This window comes from Pleuronectes platessa, chromosome 8 (assembly GCF_947347685.1).
Source record: "Pleuronectes platessa chromosome 8, fPlePla1.1, whole genome shotgun sequence".
NCBI lineage: Eukaryota > Metazoa > Chordata > Actinopteri > Pleuronectiformes > Pleuronectidae > Pleuronectes > Pleuronectes platessa.
Window position 1 is genome coordinate 9,846,508 of NC_070633.1, and position 19,808 is coordinate 9,866,315.

The 19,808-nt window shown below is 40.8% G+C and overlaps 2 protein-coding genes across 2 annotated transcripts; one reads left to right on the top strand and one right to left on the bottom strand.

Moving 5' to 3' along the window:
- Nucleotides 1-3,357: 3,357 nt before the first annotated feature.
- zdhhc2 (zinc finger DHHC-type palmitoyltransferase 2) lies at nt 3,358-17,493 on the top strand. Its single transcript, XM_053429276.1, has 13 exons — nt 3,358-3,673; nt 7,098-7,124; nt 7,409-7,503; nt 8,522-8,642; nt 8,770-8,839; nt 8,950-8,982; nt 10,488-10,608; nt 10,945-11,077; nt 12,400-12,526; nt 13,933-14,025; nt 14,300-14,415; nt 14,515-14,589; nt 15,284-17,493. The coding sequence occupies exons 1-12, from the start codon at nt 3,547-3,549 to the stop codon at nt 14,553-14,555; spliced, it is 1,104 nt and encodes a 367-aa protein (XP_053285251.1). The 5' UTR covers nt 3,358-3,546; the 3' UTR covers nt 14,556-14,589; nt 15,284-17,493.
- Nucleotides 16,924-19,745, bottom strand: cnot7 (CCR4-NOT transcription complex, subunit 7; the record flags this gene model as incomplete). The annotated part of the gene is given in 2 exon segments (XM_053429277.1): nt 16,924-18,997; nt 19,635-19,745. Coding segments are annotated over 2 exon segments (243 nt in total), but the record flags the coding sequence as incomplete, so codon positions are not given.
- Nucleotides 19,746-19,808: the final 63 nt, after the last annotated feature.

Sequence of the window (19,808 nt, forward strand, 5' to 3'; positions counted from 1 at the left end):
TATGAATATGCAAAAAAAGATATCAAAGCCATATGTTTGTTTCCGCTCTCGGGACACTCAGCTTAAATTAGTGTTGGTTTTAATGAGCAGTGAAGTAACTTGACCTTCCCTTTAAGCTCTGTGAGGAAGAGTTTACACTTGATCTTCTTTACACTCGTACTGTGCGTTACGGAGGAATTCTTCATGAGTGTTGTTCCCTGCTCCCGTGTTTGCTTTGGGTGGAATCATGTACTGAAATAGATTGAAGATATCGACATGTTACAGGCCCTAATATTAACCAGACCAATGTATTTGTATTTCTGCTGTTCAAATGTCGAATGTTCTGATTAGTTAGTCTACCTCTAGAAGAGTTTTGGAAACTTCTCTCTATGGGTCATTCTTTTAGATTAGGCCTCAATGGCTGATGTTACAGCGCTGAAGCGTTTATGATGACATGGCGCAATAAAATACAAGATGAAATATTTGGCTTCCTTGTTATTTTCTGCTTTTGCTACGACACACATGCTGAAAACTGCTTGTTCAGTTGCTGCTTTCACACCAGTCAGCTGATAAACTGAGTGGCTTTCAACAGACAAACCTCTTTTTCTTTCCTTTTAACCAATGCAGACTGATGGCAGAACCACTGTAGAATAAAATGAGCTGTTTCATCCTTAACCAGAAGGCGAATCATTAACAGTATTAATCCTCAGGAACCTGGGGCCGTGTGGGTGTTCGAGAATCTAATCAGGGACTTTTTTTTATCTTGGAATGGTTAATTCAGTAGGGTAATCATTTGCAGTCGTATAGTCCGATCCTGCACCTACAGAAGCTTCTTTACGAAGTCTGGAACAAAGGCCTGGAATAGAAAGAAAAGTTTTATTTCATCTTTCCATTCTAGGCCAAAGTTGGCACCGGGCCACTCGGAGATCTATTTGTGAATTCGCCTTTTACTTGTAGCGATAAAGTTTTTGTCTAAGTAATGTCGCAGTACCTTGTGCTTTAAATTGTTTTAGATAATCACTTCAAGACATTGTGTGGTTTAGTATTTAAGAATTGTTTTGTCTTTTTTTTGTACATAAAAACCTCAGTTATGCAAGTGTCTGAGCTTTTTCAGTTAAGTGACAGCTTAGTTTCTGTTTGCTCAACATATCCACTCATTGCTGTTTTGATAAACAGGATCCCCCTTTTATTGATTTGAACAATCCATGCGATTTAAGACAACAGTGTACCACCTGATATAGATACACTAGCAGAGCTGTATTTGTCGCTGATGTAGGTGGAAATTCAAAGAACCTGGATCTTGCAACTCCCACAATGCAACTTAGCATTGTCTTTTATTAGATCCACCCTGCCTAGTAAATAGCTATAACCACATATTGATGACATCATGGCTTTGAAGAGCTCCATTGGAGTCATCAAGGAAATTATAAACAGGTTGAGTTGTATTTTTCTGGAAAGACACTGGTGTAAATTCTAATGATCTTTGGAAGGTGTATCAAATCAGAACAAAAAAACTCACTAAAGGCTCTTGTTTATAAATGACATGCTAAACCTGTGTGTAAGTAGTTTAATATGTAATAAAACACATATATTTAGTCTCTAATCAACACTGATGGTTTTAATTTTGGAGGTCAGTTGTATTATATTGTCTGTTTTGGTCACCGACAGTAGTTGCACGTATTTTTTCAGTAGTTTTAAAACAACATTAAGGCGTCTTCCATTCGTCCTTTCTGGAAGACTGAGATTTGCATACTGTGATGTGTGTATCCAGTTTGCTGCAGCGTTCCACCCACACATCACCACACAAAGTTTGTTTTAACATAATGTTGAAAAATACATCTGATTTGCATTTTATACAGGATTACAGAACATTTTAAAATCATGCCAGTGGTGCAGAAAATCAATTTGAAAAGACTTAGATTCATTTCAGACCTGACAGTCACACTTAAAATCGCAGGACATTACAATAAATAATGTGAAAAGTGAGAGAGGTGTGAATTGCATAGCATCTTTTAGGTGTAACTTTTATTAAGTGAAAAAAATGCTGCTACGTCATGTCTTTAACCTATATGTGTTTTGTATTAAATGCTGTTTTTGGTCATTATGTTGTCGATGACACCTATTTATTTTCTATTTAAAACTGTCATTGTCATGTCAGGGGTCAGTTGTCGGTTTAAGTCACTATAGTTGCTCCTATTCTCAGCAGTTCATTGAAGCGACTCCCATTTGTCCTTCCTCTAAAGACTGACATGGACACATTGTGATGCACGGTGTCAGATTGCTGCAGAATGCCGCCCACGCAAGCAACAACAGACAACAGGTGTTAAATCCCATCTTAACGTTTTGTCACATTCAAACAGAAAATGTAAAACATATTTTCAATCAAACATCAGAAATGATTCAGTGAAATGTGATGGTAGCAACCAACGGCTACAGATTGCAGCCTTGCAGGAGGGCTGCAGGATGTACCGCAGGACGGCAGAATGATCCTCAAGGTGCAGTTGGGTGTGAAAGTTGCAGAAGCAGGTGGATCCTGCAGGCCTCCACCCACACTGCCATATGCTGTCAGCACCAACCCTGACACCTGCTGGAACCACATTATATACATGAGAATAATCTGATTAAATCAGTCACATCACATTGATACAAGTAAAGAGGACAGAGCGTAAGAAACACAGAAACTTGTGGCAGAGCTATAACTGCACCCAGAGCTCCTCTTACAACACAGTTGTGTGTATCTTGCATTGTGGCTACTTGTACTTACATCTTCGTGAACACATACTTTTCGGATTGAGGACATTTTGGGGTTTTTGGGGTTTAAGTCTGGCTTTTGGGGTTAGGCTTAGAATTAGACTTGGGTTAGGGTTAGGCATAAATAAGTTACAGTCATTGCAAAGAAAGGATGTGCAAACCTGTGTGTGCGTGAGTGTGTGTGTGTGTGTGTGTGTGCGTGTATGCGTGTGTGTGTGTGTGTGTGTGTGTGTGTGTGTGTGTGTGTGTGTGTGTGTGTGTTGTGTGTGTGTGTGTGTGTGTGTGTTTGAGCGTGAACAGAGCCTGCTGTTTGAACATTGGCGAGTATGAACTTATTGAACCCACTGCTGGCGGCTGAAGAATGTGCCAGGCTTGCAGCATCCCGCGGACGTCATGGCAACCCCCCACCACAGGTTTGTGTGTGTTTGTGTGTGTGTGTGTGTGTGTGTGTGTGTGTGTGTGTGTGTGTGTGTGCGCGCGCGTGTGTTCGTGCACGTGTGCGCGTAAGTGTGTGTGACAGAGCTGTCTGAATGTTTGGTGGTAGTCTGTGCCAGCGGCTGAGCAGGACGATCAGAGGGGAGCGGCGCAGCAGCAGCAGCAGCAGCGGGGGGAGGGAGGGAGGCTGCTGGTGGGATGTTGCGTCTGAGCTGCCGATTATACTGATCAGAGCCGGAGCTACGGTGCAGTGACAGTCCACAGGAAGACACACACACTCACACTCACACACACTCTGACACACACGCACACACACACTGAGCGCAAGCAGGGAGAGGAGGAACACGCGGATGCGCACTAGAAATGATCCGCTCCTAGACTATGGCACCGTCGGGCTCGCGTAGTATCAAGCGGGGCTGTCAGAGAGTTTTGTACTGGATCCCGGTCCTCTTCATCGCCCTCATAGTGGCCTGGTCATACTACGCGTATGTCCTGCAGCTGTGCATAGGTAAGAGATCAGCTGTCTGGGTTATAGTAAGAGCAGGCTGCGTGTGTGCATGTGTGTGTAGTAGGGGCTCTAACGTGTGTGTGTGTGTGTGTGTGTGTGTGTGTGTGTGTGTGTGTGTGTGTGTGTGTGTGTGTGTGTGTGTGTGTGTGTGTGATGGTGTGGGGGATATTTCTGTTTTTGCAGTTTGTGGTTCTGATTGTTTTTTTTTTATCGTCTGGCTTGTTGTCTATGCAGAGTGTCCCCAGTGTCGATCACATGACAATAACAGTTGCGAGTGTATTGTTATGGGGAAGTGTGTATTTGTTTAGCATATTTTTTATTATCAAATCATGTCAGAATTAGATTTGACGGTCTGCAAGGAGGTCTTATCATATTCTTATGGCACAGTATCACAAGCTGTGCAGAATGGGATTAGATCAGACCACACTGTCTCAGTCATTATCTGCCTCCACCAATACCATCCCATCAGCACTATCTGGAGGACTTACTGTATTAGCCTCAGGCTCATGTAGTCGCCCAGCTTCATTATCTTAATTTATATCCACCACCACAACAAGACCAGCATTATCTTTTGGCAAGAGGTCTGACTGTAATGGATTTTCAGTCGGCCCTGCTCCCCCTCCTTCACACTCCAGCTCCGGCTGCTCTGTACGCTGGACGGTGTGTTTGCAGACGTGAACCCCCCTCGGTGAACAGAGTTGACCTGGATAGTGAGTAATGGTTTCTAGGATGTCTCAGAGGAGTCTCAGCAGCCTATACTCCCCTGCTCCCTTTGGAAGCTTGTCTGTTCCCTGGGAAAGAAGATCTCCTCCGTCCAAAAAGGGGGATGAAAGAGAGACGGTTTTAATGAGACCTAACAGAGATGAAAACCGGAAGGGATGCTTCCATTTTCAGACTCTGTGTTCTCTTATTCAACTATAGCCCAACCTAATGGGGAATCATGGTATACACCTTCAAGTTTGTCTTTAAATCGGATAAGTCAGAGGTATGGATGCTGCAGGGGTCGTAGTGCCATGTACCTGCATGGGTGCACCAGCAGAGGTGAGGTCAGATAGGGTCAGGTGGATGGCATACGATCTGATTGATCCCCTTCCATGCCCCGCCCATCACAGGGCAGTATACATCATGGATGGAACCCAGCCAGTTTACTTGGCACTCAGAGTACCTGGACTAGAACTTCTGTATGACAAAAAACAACAACATTATGTCAAACAACAACCACAAAGAGACAAAAAACGACCACACAGAGCTAGAAAACAACAAAAAGATGAAGAATAACCTGAAAGAGACACAAAATAACCACAAAGAGATAAATAAGTGACCACAAACAACAAAAAGATTAAAAAAATGACCACAGACACATAAAACCACAAAAATTAGAAGTATTATTACGAAGAGACATAAAATGGTAAAGTAAGTAAAACAATACGAAATAATAATGTCAACAAAAGGGTAGAAAAGACCAAAGAGACAAAAAACAAACATCAAGAGATACAAAATGTCCATCCAGAAAAGAGAAACAGAGACCAAAAAAAACACAAATCAATAAAAAAAAAAACTGGTCCTTGTTCAGTGAGATAATAATAATTCTCACAACTGAATGGCTGTGGGCTATTTGGAGTTAATTATATCATATGTGAAAATCATTTATTTCTCTGTTTAAACCATGTGAGTATCAATAACGTGGAGTTTGTTGTTGCAGAGAACCATGGCAGCTTTAATTTATACATTTTCTCCTCATGGTACAAATGTGCCTCTGTCTTGCCTCCCATTCAAAAGTCCAAACCCACTCCTGTTCAGCAGAGAGGTCAGGAGAGCATCCGACCCTGGAGTCACCTCTTTGTCTGCCGGCGCCCATGAGACATCGAGACATCTTTGATTTCTGCGGGGCAACAAAAACAACAGCAGTGTTTGATCAGGGGATTTTTCTTGCCCATTTTGTTTTGCGTCCTGCAGAACAAAAACTAAATTGTGATGATCTGGAGTCCCATGGGATGGAGGATGAAAACAGCAGCAGCATGCAGGACAGTGGCGGCTCTGGACCAGCATGTGTTTCACAGACAGACACAGAGACAGTTGTGGGAAGTATCGTCAGCTGATACCTCTCGTTCAGCAGCTCAGTTAATCCCATTGTCTGGCTTACATAATTCACCCCAAGCCATCTGGGGTTGACCCACTTTCTCTTAAGCACCGAATGTTTTCCCTCGTTCGACCGACATTGTTAAAAATATGAGATCAGGTGTTCGTTGTCCTGGACTCAGTGTGTTTTCTAGGCATTCATCTTATTGACACGTTTTCATAGACACATTATACATCCTTGCAGATGCATTTAATCTCAAACATACACACACACACACACACACACACACACACACACGCACACACACACACACACACACACACACACACACACACACACACACACACACACACACACACGCATGCACACGCACACGCATACCCACACACTCTTAAGCTTCACTGATGGACTCTGGGGTTTTTATGTTGGCAATGTGCAGCACACGATTTTTGGCTGCACGCCTTGATTCAGCTCCTTGGCTCACCTTTCCACAGTTCCTGCTGTGTGTGTGCCTGTCTGTGCATGTGTCTGTGCGAATCCATCATATGCTACCTTTCAGGACACATTTTAGACTAAAGTCCAGTTATTTTGGGGACAACTCGTCCAATCAGGGAATAGATCTGTGTCCTCACTTAAAAATCCGATTTTTGGTTCAGAGGTCAAATGAATGTCCACAAAAGAGACATATGACAATGTGTGTGTGTGTGTGTGTGTGTGTGCACTCGTGCTGCTTTACAGCCTAATTATGGAACATGGATGGTTGTGTATTGATTAGACATCAGGACCAATATTAACAGCACCAGCTAATCTTCCAACAGGTCTCACTCGTCTCTTATGTCTCCCTCTTTCTCACACACACACAAACAGACACAAGCTTAAACTTCTATCTAAGTAAGGACAATCATTGGCGTGAAGTATTTCCCCACCCTTTACCCTAACCTTAACTATCTCAACTAAATATTTAACCCTGACCTAAACCCAATTCTAACCCAAAAAACGGTTTTTGACCCTCAAACTGACCTCTGAAAGAGAGTGAGAATATGAGAACTGGCCAAAATGTCCTCACTTCGCACTCTTTTATGAGAGGAACATTGTGCGGAGATTTTTGACGGGGATCACGTGTATCGATTTTGTGAATGGTGAGGAATGGTCAGGGTTTGCAGTGTCAGCATTGTTCTACCTACTTGATTTGAATTCGGATTGACTGTCATGCAGCACACATACATCACCACAAGGAGGCGCTGCCCGTGTCAAGGGTTGAATAGAGAAAAACTTTCGTTTTTCTCCACTGGCCACCTTCTGTGGTTCAGCACAGGCATGACTGTGTCTTTTTTGTTTTTACAGAATCCATTGAAGACACAGGAAAAAAGGGTAAGTGTTCTGTGAAGCTGTTTAACTTTGACTTTAGTGTCTCCAGCTATCAAGCACTGAGCCACTGGACCGGCAGGGTCAAGAGGAAGTGGGTCATCAGATTTAACTTTCAATACTGAACTTATATGTTTGAAGACAGGCTTTTATCCACTGTGTATACAGAGGGCAGGCATGCTATCTCAAACTTATATACTTTTTGTTGTTTACATTAGATGAACCTGCAATCTGTAAATAAATGGTTAAAATGCAAACAACTTATTTATGTCTCATCTTTCTGGCTTCAGTGGTGTTCTTGCTGGTGTACCATGCCATCTTCATCATGTTTGTGTGGGCATACTGGCAGACCATCTTCACCAGTCCCATGAACCCCCTGAAGGAGGTAAGTGTGTCTGCTCGGTGACGCAGTGTTAACGGTTGTCTGGGGTGATGAGGCAGGGTACAGATCAGTGCGGCCTCGCAGAGTGATTGAACGCTGCATTTAGACTAATAATACTTTCCGGTGGAAGTGCTCGGAGCAGCACTCTAATGGCTCTGATCCTGACCACAGCACTTCAGCTCCGCAGGCTGAACACACACATGCACCTCTGAAGAAAAGCCACTGCTTCCTTTGGCTTCCCATTGAGACTCAGCACATATGCATACACACCTCACACTGAAAGCTTATACTGTTTATGAGATGTGATCAGTGGATGACTTGAGGTTTTGGGATTTTAATATGAGTGAAATGTCATGGGTGCTGTTCTGCTTGTTATCAGTTATTTGTTTCCAGCGTTTGATCATAAATGGCCTAAAGTGGTTGAAAGTAATAGCAGCGTTTGTTGCTTTGCCTCCATTTATCTGCTGGTGCACAAAGAGCCTAAATGTTTATTCTTTAGGATTTTCTTTATTTTTGTTCCATCCATTTATACATTCTGTCCGCCTGTCTGTCCAGCCATCCATCTGTCCATATGCACACCAATCGATCCATCCATCCATCCTTCCATCCAATCCGGCATTCCATCCATCCATCCATCTCCCCACCCACCCATCCATCCATCCATCCATCCATCCATCCATCCATCCATCCATCCAATTGTCTATCTGTCCGTCCATTCCATTCATCGGTCTATCCATCAATCTGTCTCTCTTCTATCTATCCATTCATCCATCAATCCATCCGTTTATATGCCCCACCCATCTATCCATCCATCCATCCATCCATCTGTCTATTTGCCCATCCTTCCATTCGGCTGTCCATCCATCTATCCGTCTTTCCATGTTTGACTGTTTGAGATAAATCATTAGAAACAAATGTCGCTGCTCACCTGTCGAGCTATTGATAAATCACAGGTGTTGTTTGTCTTCCGTCTCTCTCTCTCTCTCTCTCTGTCTCTCTCTCTCTGTTCTGCCCTACATAGTTCCACCTGTCCTTCTCTGACAAGGAGCTGCTGGAGCGTGAAGATCGTGGAGAGTCCCAGCAGGAGATCCTGAGGAGGATAGCCAAGGATCTGCCCATCTACACCCGCACCAACTCCGGAGGTACAGTACAGTGCAGTGCAGATGCAGAACAGCACCTCAGTTCCCCCCCGTCAGCTTGTTAGTCCGGGGTCAGGTGTCAGGAGAGTCTGCTGCTGCTGTGTGACTGACCTGGCTGTGTCTCCCGCAGCAATCCGTTTCTGTGACCGCTGCCAGCTGCTGAAGCCTGATCGATGTCACCATTGTTCAGTGTGTGATAAGTACGGCTCTCTGCTCACGCACCTTTAGAGAAAACACAACACGATGTATTGCATTCTGGCAGAGGGAGAGACATTCAATTACACTGACGTCTGACCCTGCTGTGTTACAGATGCATCCTGAGGATGGATCACCACTGCCCCTGGTACGTAGTGACACTCACATGATTCAAACTCTGATCGGTGACACTATGTACTCACATGCTGTGTTGTCCAATATACTTTTTTACTTGAGATACCTCAGAATTCAGATGTTTTGTTCTCCCACTGTCCAGTCACATTCAGACTAACAGTGCTTGTACACACGGAATAGACAAACAGCTTGTTGACGTGATAGAACTGAACATCTCATCCTGCCAGTTGACAGATTTTGGCAGCCGAGGGAGACAACACAAATCTGATTCCAGTTCTTCTTGCTGAACATTCATTCTGTTCGTCTGCCTTCGTTGTCATGTTGTTGTTGCACCACGTCTGGTTTTCAAACCCAGGAGGAACCAGGATGAAAAAGATGACTGAATATGAGAATCATTTGTCACACAGATTTTCTACTGATTTATAAAACAATAGGTTCCAGGATTTATTTTCTGCCTGTACTGCTCTCCTGCTGTGAACATGTTGGTAACCCTGTTCAACTAAATATACTAGAGGGCCCCTCAAAGAGCAAATACTTGATTTGCTGGTCGGCCACTTTATCACCATATTGCATATTCATGGCTTTTCAGAAATGTCTGTAAACTGTATACAATGTCAGAGGTTCGTAGATATTAACATTCACATACAGTGTTCCAGATTTTTTTCATAAAGATCTCGGCATTATTCAAATAAATATAAAGAATAGTAATATAATGATAACATCCTATCTTGCAATGTTTACAAAAGTAGAATTTTTTTCCTGGATCTGTCCTCATTATCAAATAATTTTTCCTTGGCCCATAATCCACAACAAACCAAGATTCAATCAAATGCAGATGTACAGAGCTTCAGTAGGATCGCTGCTGCTCACAAAAGACTTATTAACATAAATACAATAAAAGTGTTCTCACAAAACTGGAAATTTGCTGAAGGGAGCATATATTCAAATGTGTGGATACTTCTTCTTTTCTTTACCTTCAACATTATGATTATAGTTAAGATTATGTTTTCATTTTGTTTGTTAGTTAGCAAGATTACGTAGAAGCTATTGAACAGATTACCTCATAACTTGGTAAAAAGATGTGATATGAGTCAGGGACATTTGTCATTTTGGTGTGGATCAAGATTAGGAGGCAAATCCAGGATTACTGTGTTTCACTTTCTGTCTTTTTCTACATTTTGGAAAAGGACATTTTCTTAAATTTCTTACAGAATCAGAAAAATCTGACATGTTTAAGGGACCGATATAAATAAGGGTTGGTGCAGATCCAAATCCAAATCTGGATCTAGTGAATTTAAATGGGGTTCCAAGTGTAACTGTTGAACCTTCGCGGAGGTATAGAATGCCAGTGTAATAACATACAGATAAAAAGTACTGACTAAGGGAAATTTCCTGGTTTAAGTATTATACTTCATTGTGATTTTTATATTTAATATTTATTAGATTTTCTGATTTCTCAGCTATCAACTTTTGTCCCCAACTTTTGACCCCATTTGTCCGTCTCCCTCTTTCCCTCAGGGTGAACAACTGTGTGGGATTCTCCAACTACAAGTACTTCATGCTGTTCTTGGCGTATTCGCTGCTCTACTGCCTTTTTATTACTGCTACAGATCTTCAATACTTCATTAAATTTTGGATGGTAAATATAACTTATGTTGTGTCGGCACAGATCTCTAATGAAATGTTAATGTGGTTGGGAAACATCATGTGTTCTGTGTTTCATGCTGTGTGTGGTGTTTGATTTTTCTTTCACAAGGCCGGAGGTAGAGCACATTTCCGTCTGAGAGAGTACCTGGTATGAACCAGACAAGTAGTTAATGCCACTAAAGTAGAAGTGATTTAAAAAGCCGCAGGTAGACTAGCTGAGTAGAAATGTGTCAGATCCGGCTCAGAGCCCAGATTTTCACCCCCACCATTCATTTTAGTGTCGACTGTGTGTTTGCGTATCGGTGTTGATGTGTTGTTTCCCCCTCAGAACGGCCTCCCAGACACTCAGGCCAAGTTCCACATCCTCTTCCTCTTCTTCTCGGCCTCCATGTTCTCGGTCAGCCTCGCCTCTCTTTTCATCTACCACTGCTGGCTCGTGTGCAGGAACAGATCCACACTTGGTAGGTGGCGCACTTCAGATCCGTGTGTGTAGTGTGTTCCATCAGTAGCTGCAGCATGCCTTCGGAAAGCAGCTCTGTCTGTTTTCCTGAGTATCCTCTTCCAGTCTGCTCACTGTTTACTAAACATCCCACTAATGATGAAGGATGTGTCACTGCATTTTCTCCCAACGTCAGCCACCGTCCTCATCAGCGCAGTGATGTGACGAGCCTCTGTGGGACCTTATCAGATGGAGCAGTTTCTCATTATGTGGGAACACTGGCGCACTTTGTCTGCGTGTGTTGAGGGGAGTGGATTATCCACGTGCAGGAGTCTGTTACAGTGTAATGCAAAGACACCAGGCTCAGAGCACTAAGCAGCTTAGTAACGGACACTGGCAGGGAGAGAAGTCACACCTGGAGGAACAGGTCTGAGACGTGCTGCACCTGTAACACAATGGCACTTTCATTCAGTGCTGCTTCCTTCACTCATGTTCATGTGTTGCTCGGTGGTCTGAACGAGCTGCGGTGAAACGCTCTAGAAACAATAAGGCTCGCAGATTCAGTGGATTCTTTTAAATCGCGTCTTAAAAGCCATGTTTAGACTGGGCCTTATGTGATGTTGTCTCTTTTTATCTTTAATTGCTATTACTCTTTTTATTATTATTTATTATTGCTTTTACGTGTCTTTACGTGTTGTCTTTTTTATTGCTTTTATTTATTCATTGTTTTTATTAGTCTGAAGGTATTTTTGCTATAACCCCAGAGTATCCTGTCTGCTTTGTCTGTCAAGATATGATACCATAGAATAGAATAGGATACGTTTCATTTCAATACGATGACATCAAATTCGGAACGATAGAATATTATTAATCCAACACTGGGGAAATTCACTTGTTACAGCAGCAGATAGTCGGAAAGAAGTGGACAAGAGAATAGAAAAGATAATAATAAGAATAAAAAACTAAGAATATCAACATGTTATACACCTTTCACTATGGTCATATTGTTGGTGGAGAAATTAACCTAATGGCACAGGAATATTGCATGAGGATGTATAAGAGAATTATATTAGTATGAGGAGATATAGAAATAGAGGTATCCATATATATACATACATACATATATAGATTGTTATATATAATTATATAGACATATATGGTTCAAATTAATATGACTATAAATTGCTATGTTTTATACACATTTACATATATATATATATACTGTATATATATATATATATATATAGCCCTTTGTAAATCATGTTTTGAAGGTGCTATGTAAAAAAGGAATTGTTATATTATATTAATATCTTGACTCTTCCTCTACATGTGTTTTCCCATCAGAAGCTGTACGGGCACCGGTGTTTCGTCACGGCATAGACAAGAACGGTTTCAGTCTGGGCTGCAGTAAGAACTTCCGCCAGGTCTTTGGTGATGAAGCTAAGTACTGGCCTATTCCCATTTTCTCCAGGTGAGGTCATCTGCCAAATATGGTCAAAAGAAAACTGAGTGAAAATAGCCAAAGAGTCAATAAAAAGATTTTAAGATTAAAAAAAAAGGCAGAATAAGATTCAAGCTGGACAACATAATAAAAAAAAACCTAATAAAGCAAGTTTATTTTTCCAGAAATTATTCATAACTTCTTCCTGCCGGTTATTTTAAAATGTCTAAGCCCAGAGACGTGTAATATTGAGTCTAGACTGAAGGACAGTCAGGTCAGAGACTGGAGGCTCTGCTGAGGGAGCCACGAGTGCAGTGTGGCTGAGACTAATTTTAGATCAGTAAGCATGAAATCCAACTTGTAACCTGTGGAGATGCTGAGATTTGAATTATATGGTCTCTTAGATTGGCAGCGCTCACAGTGTGAAACGCTGCAGGATCAAATCTGATTGAAATAAGTATTAAATGATGTCAGACGTGTTCTTTCATTTCTCTCCCATCTGCTATGACAAAGACATAAACTCATCTATTAATGTGCAGTTAGAGTTAGAAAAGGTTCAGGGGCAGTTATATGATTACTTATTTAACTAGAGAGTTCACAGACCCAACATTCTCTTTATGAAACCACATTTAACTTCACAAGAACCAGATTTTTATTTGGATCTGCCCCAAAATGCAAAAAGGATATTAGTCCCTTAAATATGCCTGATTTGTTTCATCAAGATCCATGAGTGTTCCTTTGGGAAATCAAGGACAGTCTTGAAAAACGCCCTATCTCACTATACATTAAAGAAAGTGCTTCTACCATCTAACAGAAGATTCAGAGGCTCGATTGAACTGAAGGACTCTTTTTTTCTTCAGTCTGTCAAACTGTTAAATCAGAGCTTGAGGTCGAAGCACTGCATGTTGAAGGAATTGCACCGTAGCCACTTTGTAAATGTTCTATGCAATATCACCTGCTTGTTAATGTTGGAGGAAATCTTTTTTGTTCCTTAATTATATGTTTGTCTTGATGTGATGCAATGGACATCTCGGGATCCACAAAAACATTTCAGAAGAGAATATGACAATAAAGTGTAATATAATATAATATAATCTAAAGGGAAAAAAATAACCTGGATCTGTCCCCTGATCTGGATCCACACCAAAATTCTATTGATTCTTCCCTCACAAATATATATATATATATATCCTTTTACCAACTTTAATGGTAATCTACCCACTAGTTTTTTCATAAACCTGCAAACAAAACCAACCAGCAAACACACAAACAGAGGTTTGTGAGAAAAACTCACAAACTCATTATCAAAATTAAGGTACAAATGAGACACATAAGATTCTACTGATCTATATAATCTCATATAAACTGAGGAGTTATTCACTCATTGTTTAAACATCAAACTGAATCTCCTCCTTTTCTTTCTGTTTTTTTTTCAGTCTAGGAGACGGCTGCTCGTTCCCGTCCTGTCTGGTGAATGTGGACCCTGAGCAGCCTTTCTCACCCACAGGCTCCAACCCTGCTAACAAGGGGTGAGTAAAAAAACACACACATTCACTCATACATTTCAAACGTCAACTCAAGTTCTGTGTAGGAAGACAACAGTGTGTGTACACGTTACTTAGAGTCAGCCTCTGGTGGTTTATTAACCTGTCAGCTTAATGATGCAGCAGTTATCGCCTTCAGTTCTGAATCAATCCTTCAGATCACAGGATTAGGGAGCATGTATTCCAAGATGGAGGAGGTTATCTGGGGACCCATAAATCCTGGCTGCATCTCTGCTCATGGGCGTTTGTGTGTTTCCAGTGCAGCAGAAGGCCGCCAGTTCCCCTCCAAACCTCTGAGGGAGAGCCAGAGTCGACTGCTCGCCAGCACCCCCTCCTGGACAGACAGTGACAGTGCAGCTGACAAAGAAAGGAAAGGTAGGGTGTCTTTTTCTTCAGCTGCTTGAATACATACAAACAATAAGATGTTTTAAAACTTAGATTGAATCATTTCATTCCACTTGTGTGTCTGTTTAGGTGCCAGCAACCAAGGGATGACCATTGAACACGAGGCATAACCAGTTGGAGTCGGAACCTTCAATTCAAGACAAGGCAGTTTGATTTATAAAGCACATTTCATATGGGGACACTAAAAAGAGACAAATTGAAAAGAATCAATACAAAATAAAAAGCATATTTTAAAATAAAAAATAAATTAAAACAGTTTAAAAGAGTATAATAAAGTTTCATATTTTTTGTCAACATAGGGTAAACAGTGCAATAAAATGTGTTGGGAACGTGCAAATAGGGCAATAATTAAACTTTAATAAAACAAACTAAACGATGTGTTTGACCAAATAAAAAGTCAAACACATTTCTATAAAACTATATTATTAAAAGAATGCAAGTATAAAGCCAAAGTGTATACTGTAGAGTAATATTTATGTATAAGTTAGTGCACATTTTCTAGATCTGAGTATAAAGCAGTGCAAACAGGCAGGTAACCAGATATGCAGAGGTTTGGTATGGATGGGATAGGTTGGGTTAAGAGATTAAGAGGTACAAGAAATAAAAAGGATGAATTCTTCATAAAACATCTCAAATAAGTTGAATGATAAAAGATAAAATTGAAAGAAATGTGTAAAATGATAAATGAATAAAAAAAGAATAAAAACACACCCTTACATTTTGTAAAATAGTATCGATAAAGCCATTTTTGAATAAAACAAAGATTTCAGTCTGGATTTAAGAGCAATTCTTCACATATGAAGATGTAAAATGTATCTCTTTGTGTTTCGTCCCACAGGTCTCTGCTGGACCCCTTCTGTGTTTGTGCCTATCAGAACAGGACGTGCTTGTGACATCGCCGGCATTTGGTGTTTTCCATATTGCGCCACCTTCTTCTGAGAGGTTTAAACGGGAGAAACCAACACGTATTATCATCAGTGTCCCGGTTACTGAATTTATCTGCTGCTATCTGGACGCATTTGGGTGGATTCAAATGAAAACTGCATTCCAACAATCCCATTTTCTTTTGTTTCTGTATGAATAAGCACAGAGCAGCGTTAAAGGAAGAGATGTTTTGCACTTTGAATACTAGTAGCTTTTGTATGTTACAGTTTTATGTTAATTTAATAGCTTAGCACTAGGGTTGCAAAATTCCGGGAATATTCAAAGCTGGAAACTTTCCATGGGAATTAACAGGAATATATGGGAATATACATGAATTAACGGGAATAAACAGGAAATTGTGTGGGTAATTTATGCTAACTGTATTAACCTTGGCATATACAGACATAAATATAAACATTTTGTTTTGTCTTAGGCTGATTTGAGCCCTGAGGCAACTTTGGGCATTTAACTATATACTTCTGCATCTTTGTGTCATTCTTAACATTGGTCATTGCACAGTATTTGCAAATGTACAGAGCCTTTCCTTCTACATTGGCTGGGGTGAAATGTCTCTACACATGAGAGTGCACGTGGAATTGTTCTGTAGAATAAGATGAGAAAAAAGCTTGTAAAAAAACACTAAAGCAATGCCAGAAATATAAATAGCTGGCCAATTGAAATCGTCTTTAAAAATATGTTCTAATTGATGGATAAATGAATAGAAAGAGGCTAGATGAACAGATGAACAATCCTCAATCAGCATGCTTATATATTTCCCCCAGTAATATCATCGAAACTTACCTGACTAGTCCTGCACACTACAGCAGGCCTCAATAGCCCTGCTGTAGTGTGCAGGATGCTGGGAATTATCTGTGCATGTGATGGAGAAATGCACAGTGGAGGGTTGAAATTCAACGTGCAGCGTGTGCTGCCTTCCATACATCTAAAAAATAGAGCTTTGAATGATGTTTTTATTGCTCAGCGTTTCATTTATGTATTTTTTTTCTTCCAAATTCCCAAAATTCCCGAGCTTAATAATCCCATGGAAAGTTTCTGGGGAGTTTCCGGAAATTTACCGAAAATTTTCCGCCCTTTTGCAACCCTACTTAGCACATTAGTAAATGCTTTTATAAGTTTGCCAAACATTTGCACAGTAATTATAGAGTAGTGATGGTGTTGATACAATGTAAAAACATTCCTTCAGTCTTTGTTTTTACGTTTTTTTGTAGATTTATTTTGCCACCTGACATATTGTGTTGTGGAAATGATGCATGCTCTCATCTTAGGATGTCAACGCAAACCCTGTTTGTTGTAGTGAACAGTACGAGATGCTTTCCCCGTTTTGCTTGAAAACAAAAAAAAGAAGTAAAGTCATTAGTAAGTACACGTTTGATTAAGGGCTCTTCTGAATGATTAAAGCATGAGTGAGGATGTGGCCATCACATTAAACCTCCACCCTGCCCCCTGTGGCGGACACTCGCTACACGTCAGCCTGCCGGATGAAAAAAAGCTCCTGCCTGACTGTTGGGGGTTCTGTGGGGTCAGCTCACCGGCTGCCAGCGAATAAGAAACCTCGGTGTGATGGTGCTGCGGATCTGTTCAAACGGAAATGAGAAAATACTTTACCATCCTTAAAAAAATACTTCAATAGGTAACACAGAAAGGAATGAAGTTTGTTCCGCTTTAAGTTATACACACACAATCGCACATTTTAATTTGAATAAACCTAATCAATTTGTGTGTTACCAATTGCAGTCATTTTTTAAGTTGGTCCAACATTTTTCCTTTTCCAGAGCGCCATCAAAAAGCAGATCGTTATGGGTGTTTTTGTTACACACAACATTGTGGATGTACTTCAGAAAAAAACAAACAAGAAAAACCAGTTCCAGCCACTTTGAACAGTATTTTCACCTTTTGACGATTCTGTCTTTCCCCCAGCTGGAAACAAAAAAAAAAAACTGAACATTAGTTTAAAGAATGTGTGCTTGTTTAAAAAAAAGCTTCATGGTGATCGTTTATATTTTTCTATTCTGTCTGTCTGACTCGAGACAACTTGGATGTGTGAGGCGATGTACTGTAAAGTTGTGATGCCTTATCGACAATAAAACAAGCTCTTCTTCTCTATTCTCATTTCTTCAGGGAGTCATGTAACGGTCGAGAGCACTTTTATGGTAGAAAAGTTTCAAGCCTTTATTTACAAAATAATCTGAAAATAATCCTGTTATATTGCATATTCTTCTTTTTACTCCTTTGCAGTGTGAGATGTGCTGCAGAGAGAAAGATAAGTGTCCCAGTTGTTCAGATGCTGAGGCGGGTTAATAAGTCGTGAACCTACAACTTCAACACACCTATATGGAAGTTCAGGATACTATTAAACAACACAGCATTTATTCAAACCTTTTAGTACATGCGACTGGTCTAAGAAGCATGACTCTGGAAAGCAACAAGAACAAAATTCAAGGGCCAGAACTACAAGTGAAAGGAACTGCACTTGGAGAGAAACGTTAAAAACAAATGTTAGTTTTCCTCCCAATGAGTAAAAGTTATAGTTTTACTTCATTTATTACTACACTAAAACTCTACAAATCCTTAACTTCAATTAAAAATGAAATCTTACCCTCAGCAGAGCAGTTCAGAGAAGTTGACTGTTTTTCTTTTAATGCCTTTTCATTGTTTTTATAGATCTGGTCGAGAGGCAATTCCTCCATGTTCATATGTGCTTGTGTCAATGAGGGTGTTTACATGCACAAATAAAAATACTCAACATTCCCCTCAATCAAAACCCACCGTATGCATCTTGTTACATATATTAATATACAACTATTCTGAGCTTTTTCATGAAAATAACTGAAAAACAGCAACAACAGAGGAAACATGTTTCAGCACAATATACCAGCTTGAGACGTCTCCCAGTGGGATTAGAGCTCAACAATATTATTAACAAATGAAAAAGATCATAATAACTACTCATCTGCACGTAAAACACACTCACAGAGAAGAACTCCCTTTCTCACCAACAGAGAAGAAGCGCAGTGACGTGTCGTGTTCAGTGTCCGAAAAACTAGGGCAATAAATTAAAACTTTTAAAAGATAAGAATGCAGCTACTATTAAGGCTGAGCCAGGTGAGAACCATTGTTTTGATGGTAAAGATTCACATGTTCGCGATGTAAAACGGGAACACAGACAAGGCAACAAAGAGGAGAGAGACATCGGAAACATTCTCAGCTTTCCATATAAAATCAGGTTAGAGCTTTTAAAGTGCAAATTATTTCTACAGAAAATTTCAGGAAAACTAAAATCCCATCTCTTCAAGCATGTCAGATGTGACGAAACCAAAACTCACACACACACGCACACAGCAGCACGTGGTGAGGGCAGCTGTGACTTTTGGCTTTTGACCATCATAATCTAAGATGAGCAGAACCTATGAGAAACAGCTCACTAAACGAAGTATATATGTTTCGTGGTCTTCCATTTATCGTATCCAGAGTGATGTCACGACTGCTGCTTGTTAGCCTCCTCTTCGTAAGCATTTCCTGTTCCGTTCTGGACGTAGGCGGAGCCTGAGCCGAGCCCGTACAAGTGACCACAGTACTTTGCATCGTCGATATGATCCTCAAAGAACATCTGTAGAAAACAATGTTAGAAGAACGTGATACTGAGAACAGACACATGTTCAATCCATATGATACTAATAAATGAATCACAGTATTTGATAATAATAATAGTTACAAAGAGATATCTTACTTGGTGCGTGCAGTGTTATTTGCCACATGCTCACACTACTGTGCGCTCACACTATCGTGAGCTACGACCTGTGTGCTCTGTAGATCATAACATTTTATCCATTACACAATCAGACCACACTCTTGACTCTGAGGAGTGCGTAAAGTTTCAGTGTATAAAAAGTGGAAAAAAATAAAATTCCGAGCTAAGACTGAGAGAGAGTGACAAGGGAGCTTCTTACCGCTGCCAAAGAGGATATGTTTTGTCTGTTTGTTTGTCATATCCTTTTTCTGTCTAGTAGTCGGAAGATTACTCAAAAACTACTTTCAGGAAAGAACACATTCAGTTTGTCTGATCAAGATAAGGGGGCAGATCCAGGATCCCCCCCCACCATTTCTTTAACACAGTGAGAACAAATCAGACATGTTTAGGGGACTGTTGGGCCTTGTCGGAGGTCTATACTCTACTAAGTGCCTTTCCAGTTCTGACACGAGACCACACTGTCGTCAGATTGATGTAAAGGAGTGCATGTACCCACCTCCCTCATCTTGAAGAAAGCCATGCCTGTCAGTAACGAGTCGGAGCCGGCCTGATGCTGTGGCCCGATCCTCTCCAGCTCCAGCTGTTCAGCTACTTCCTGAAGTCCGCCCTGAAAAGGAAAAAACACAGCCACTTACTCACAAGATCAACACTTGAAGTCAAAGGAAAAGCT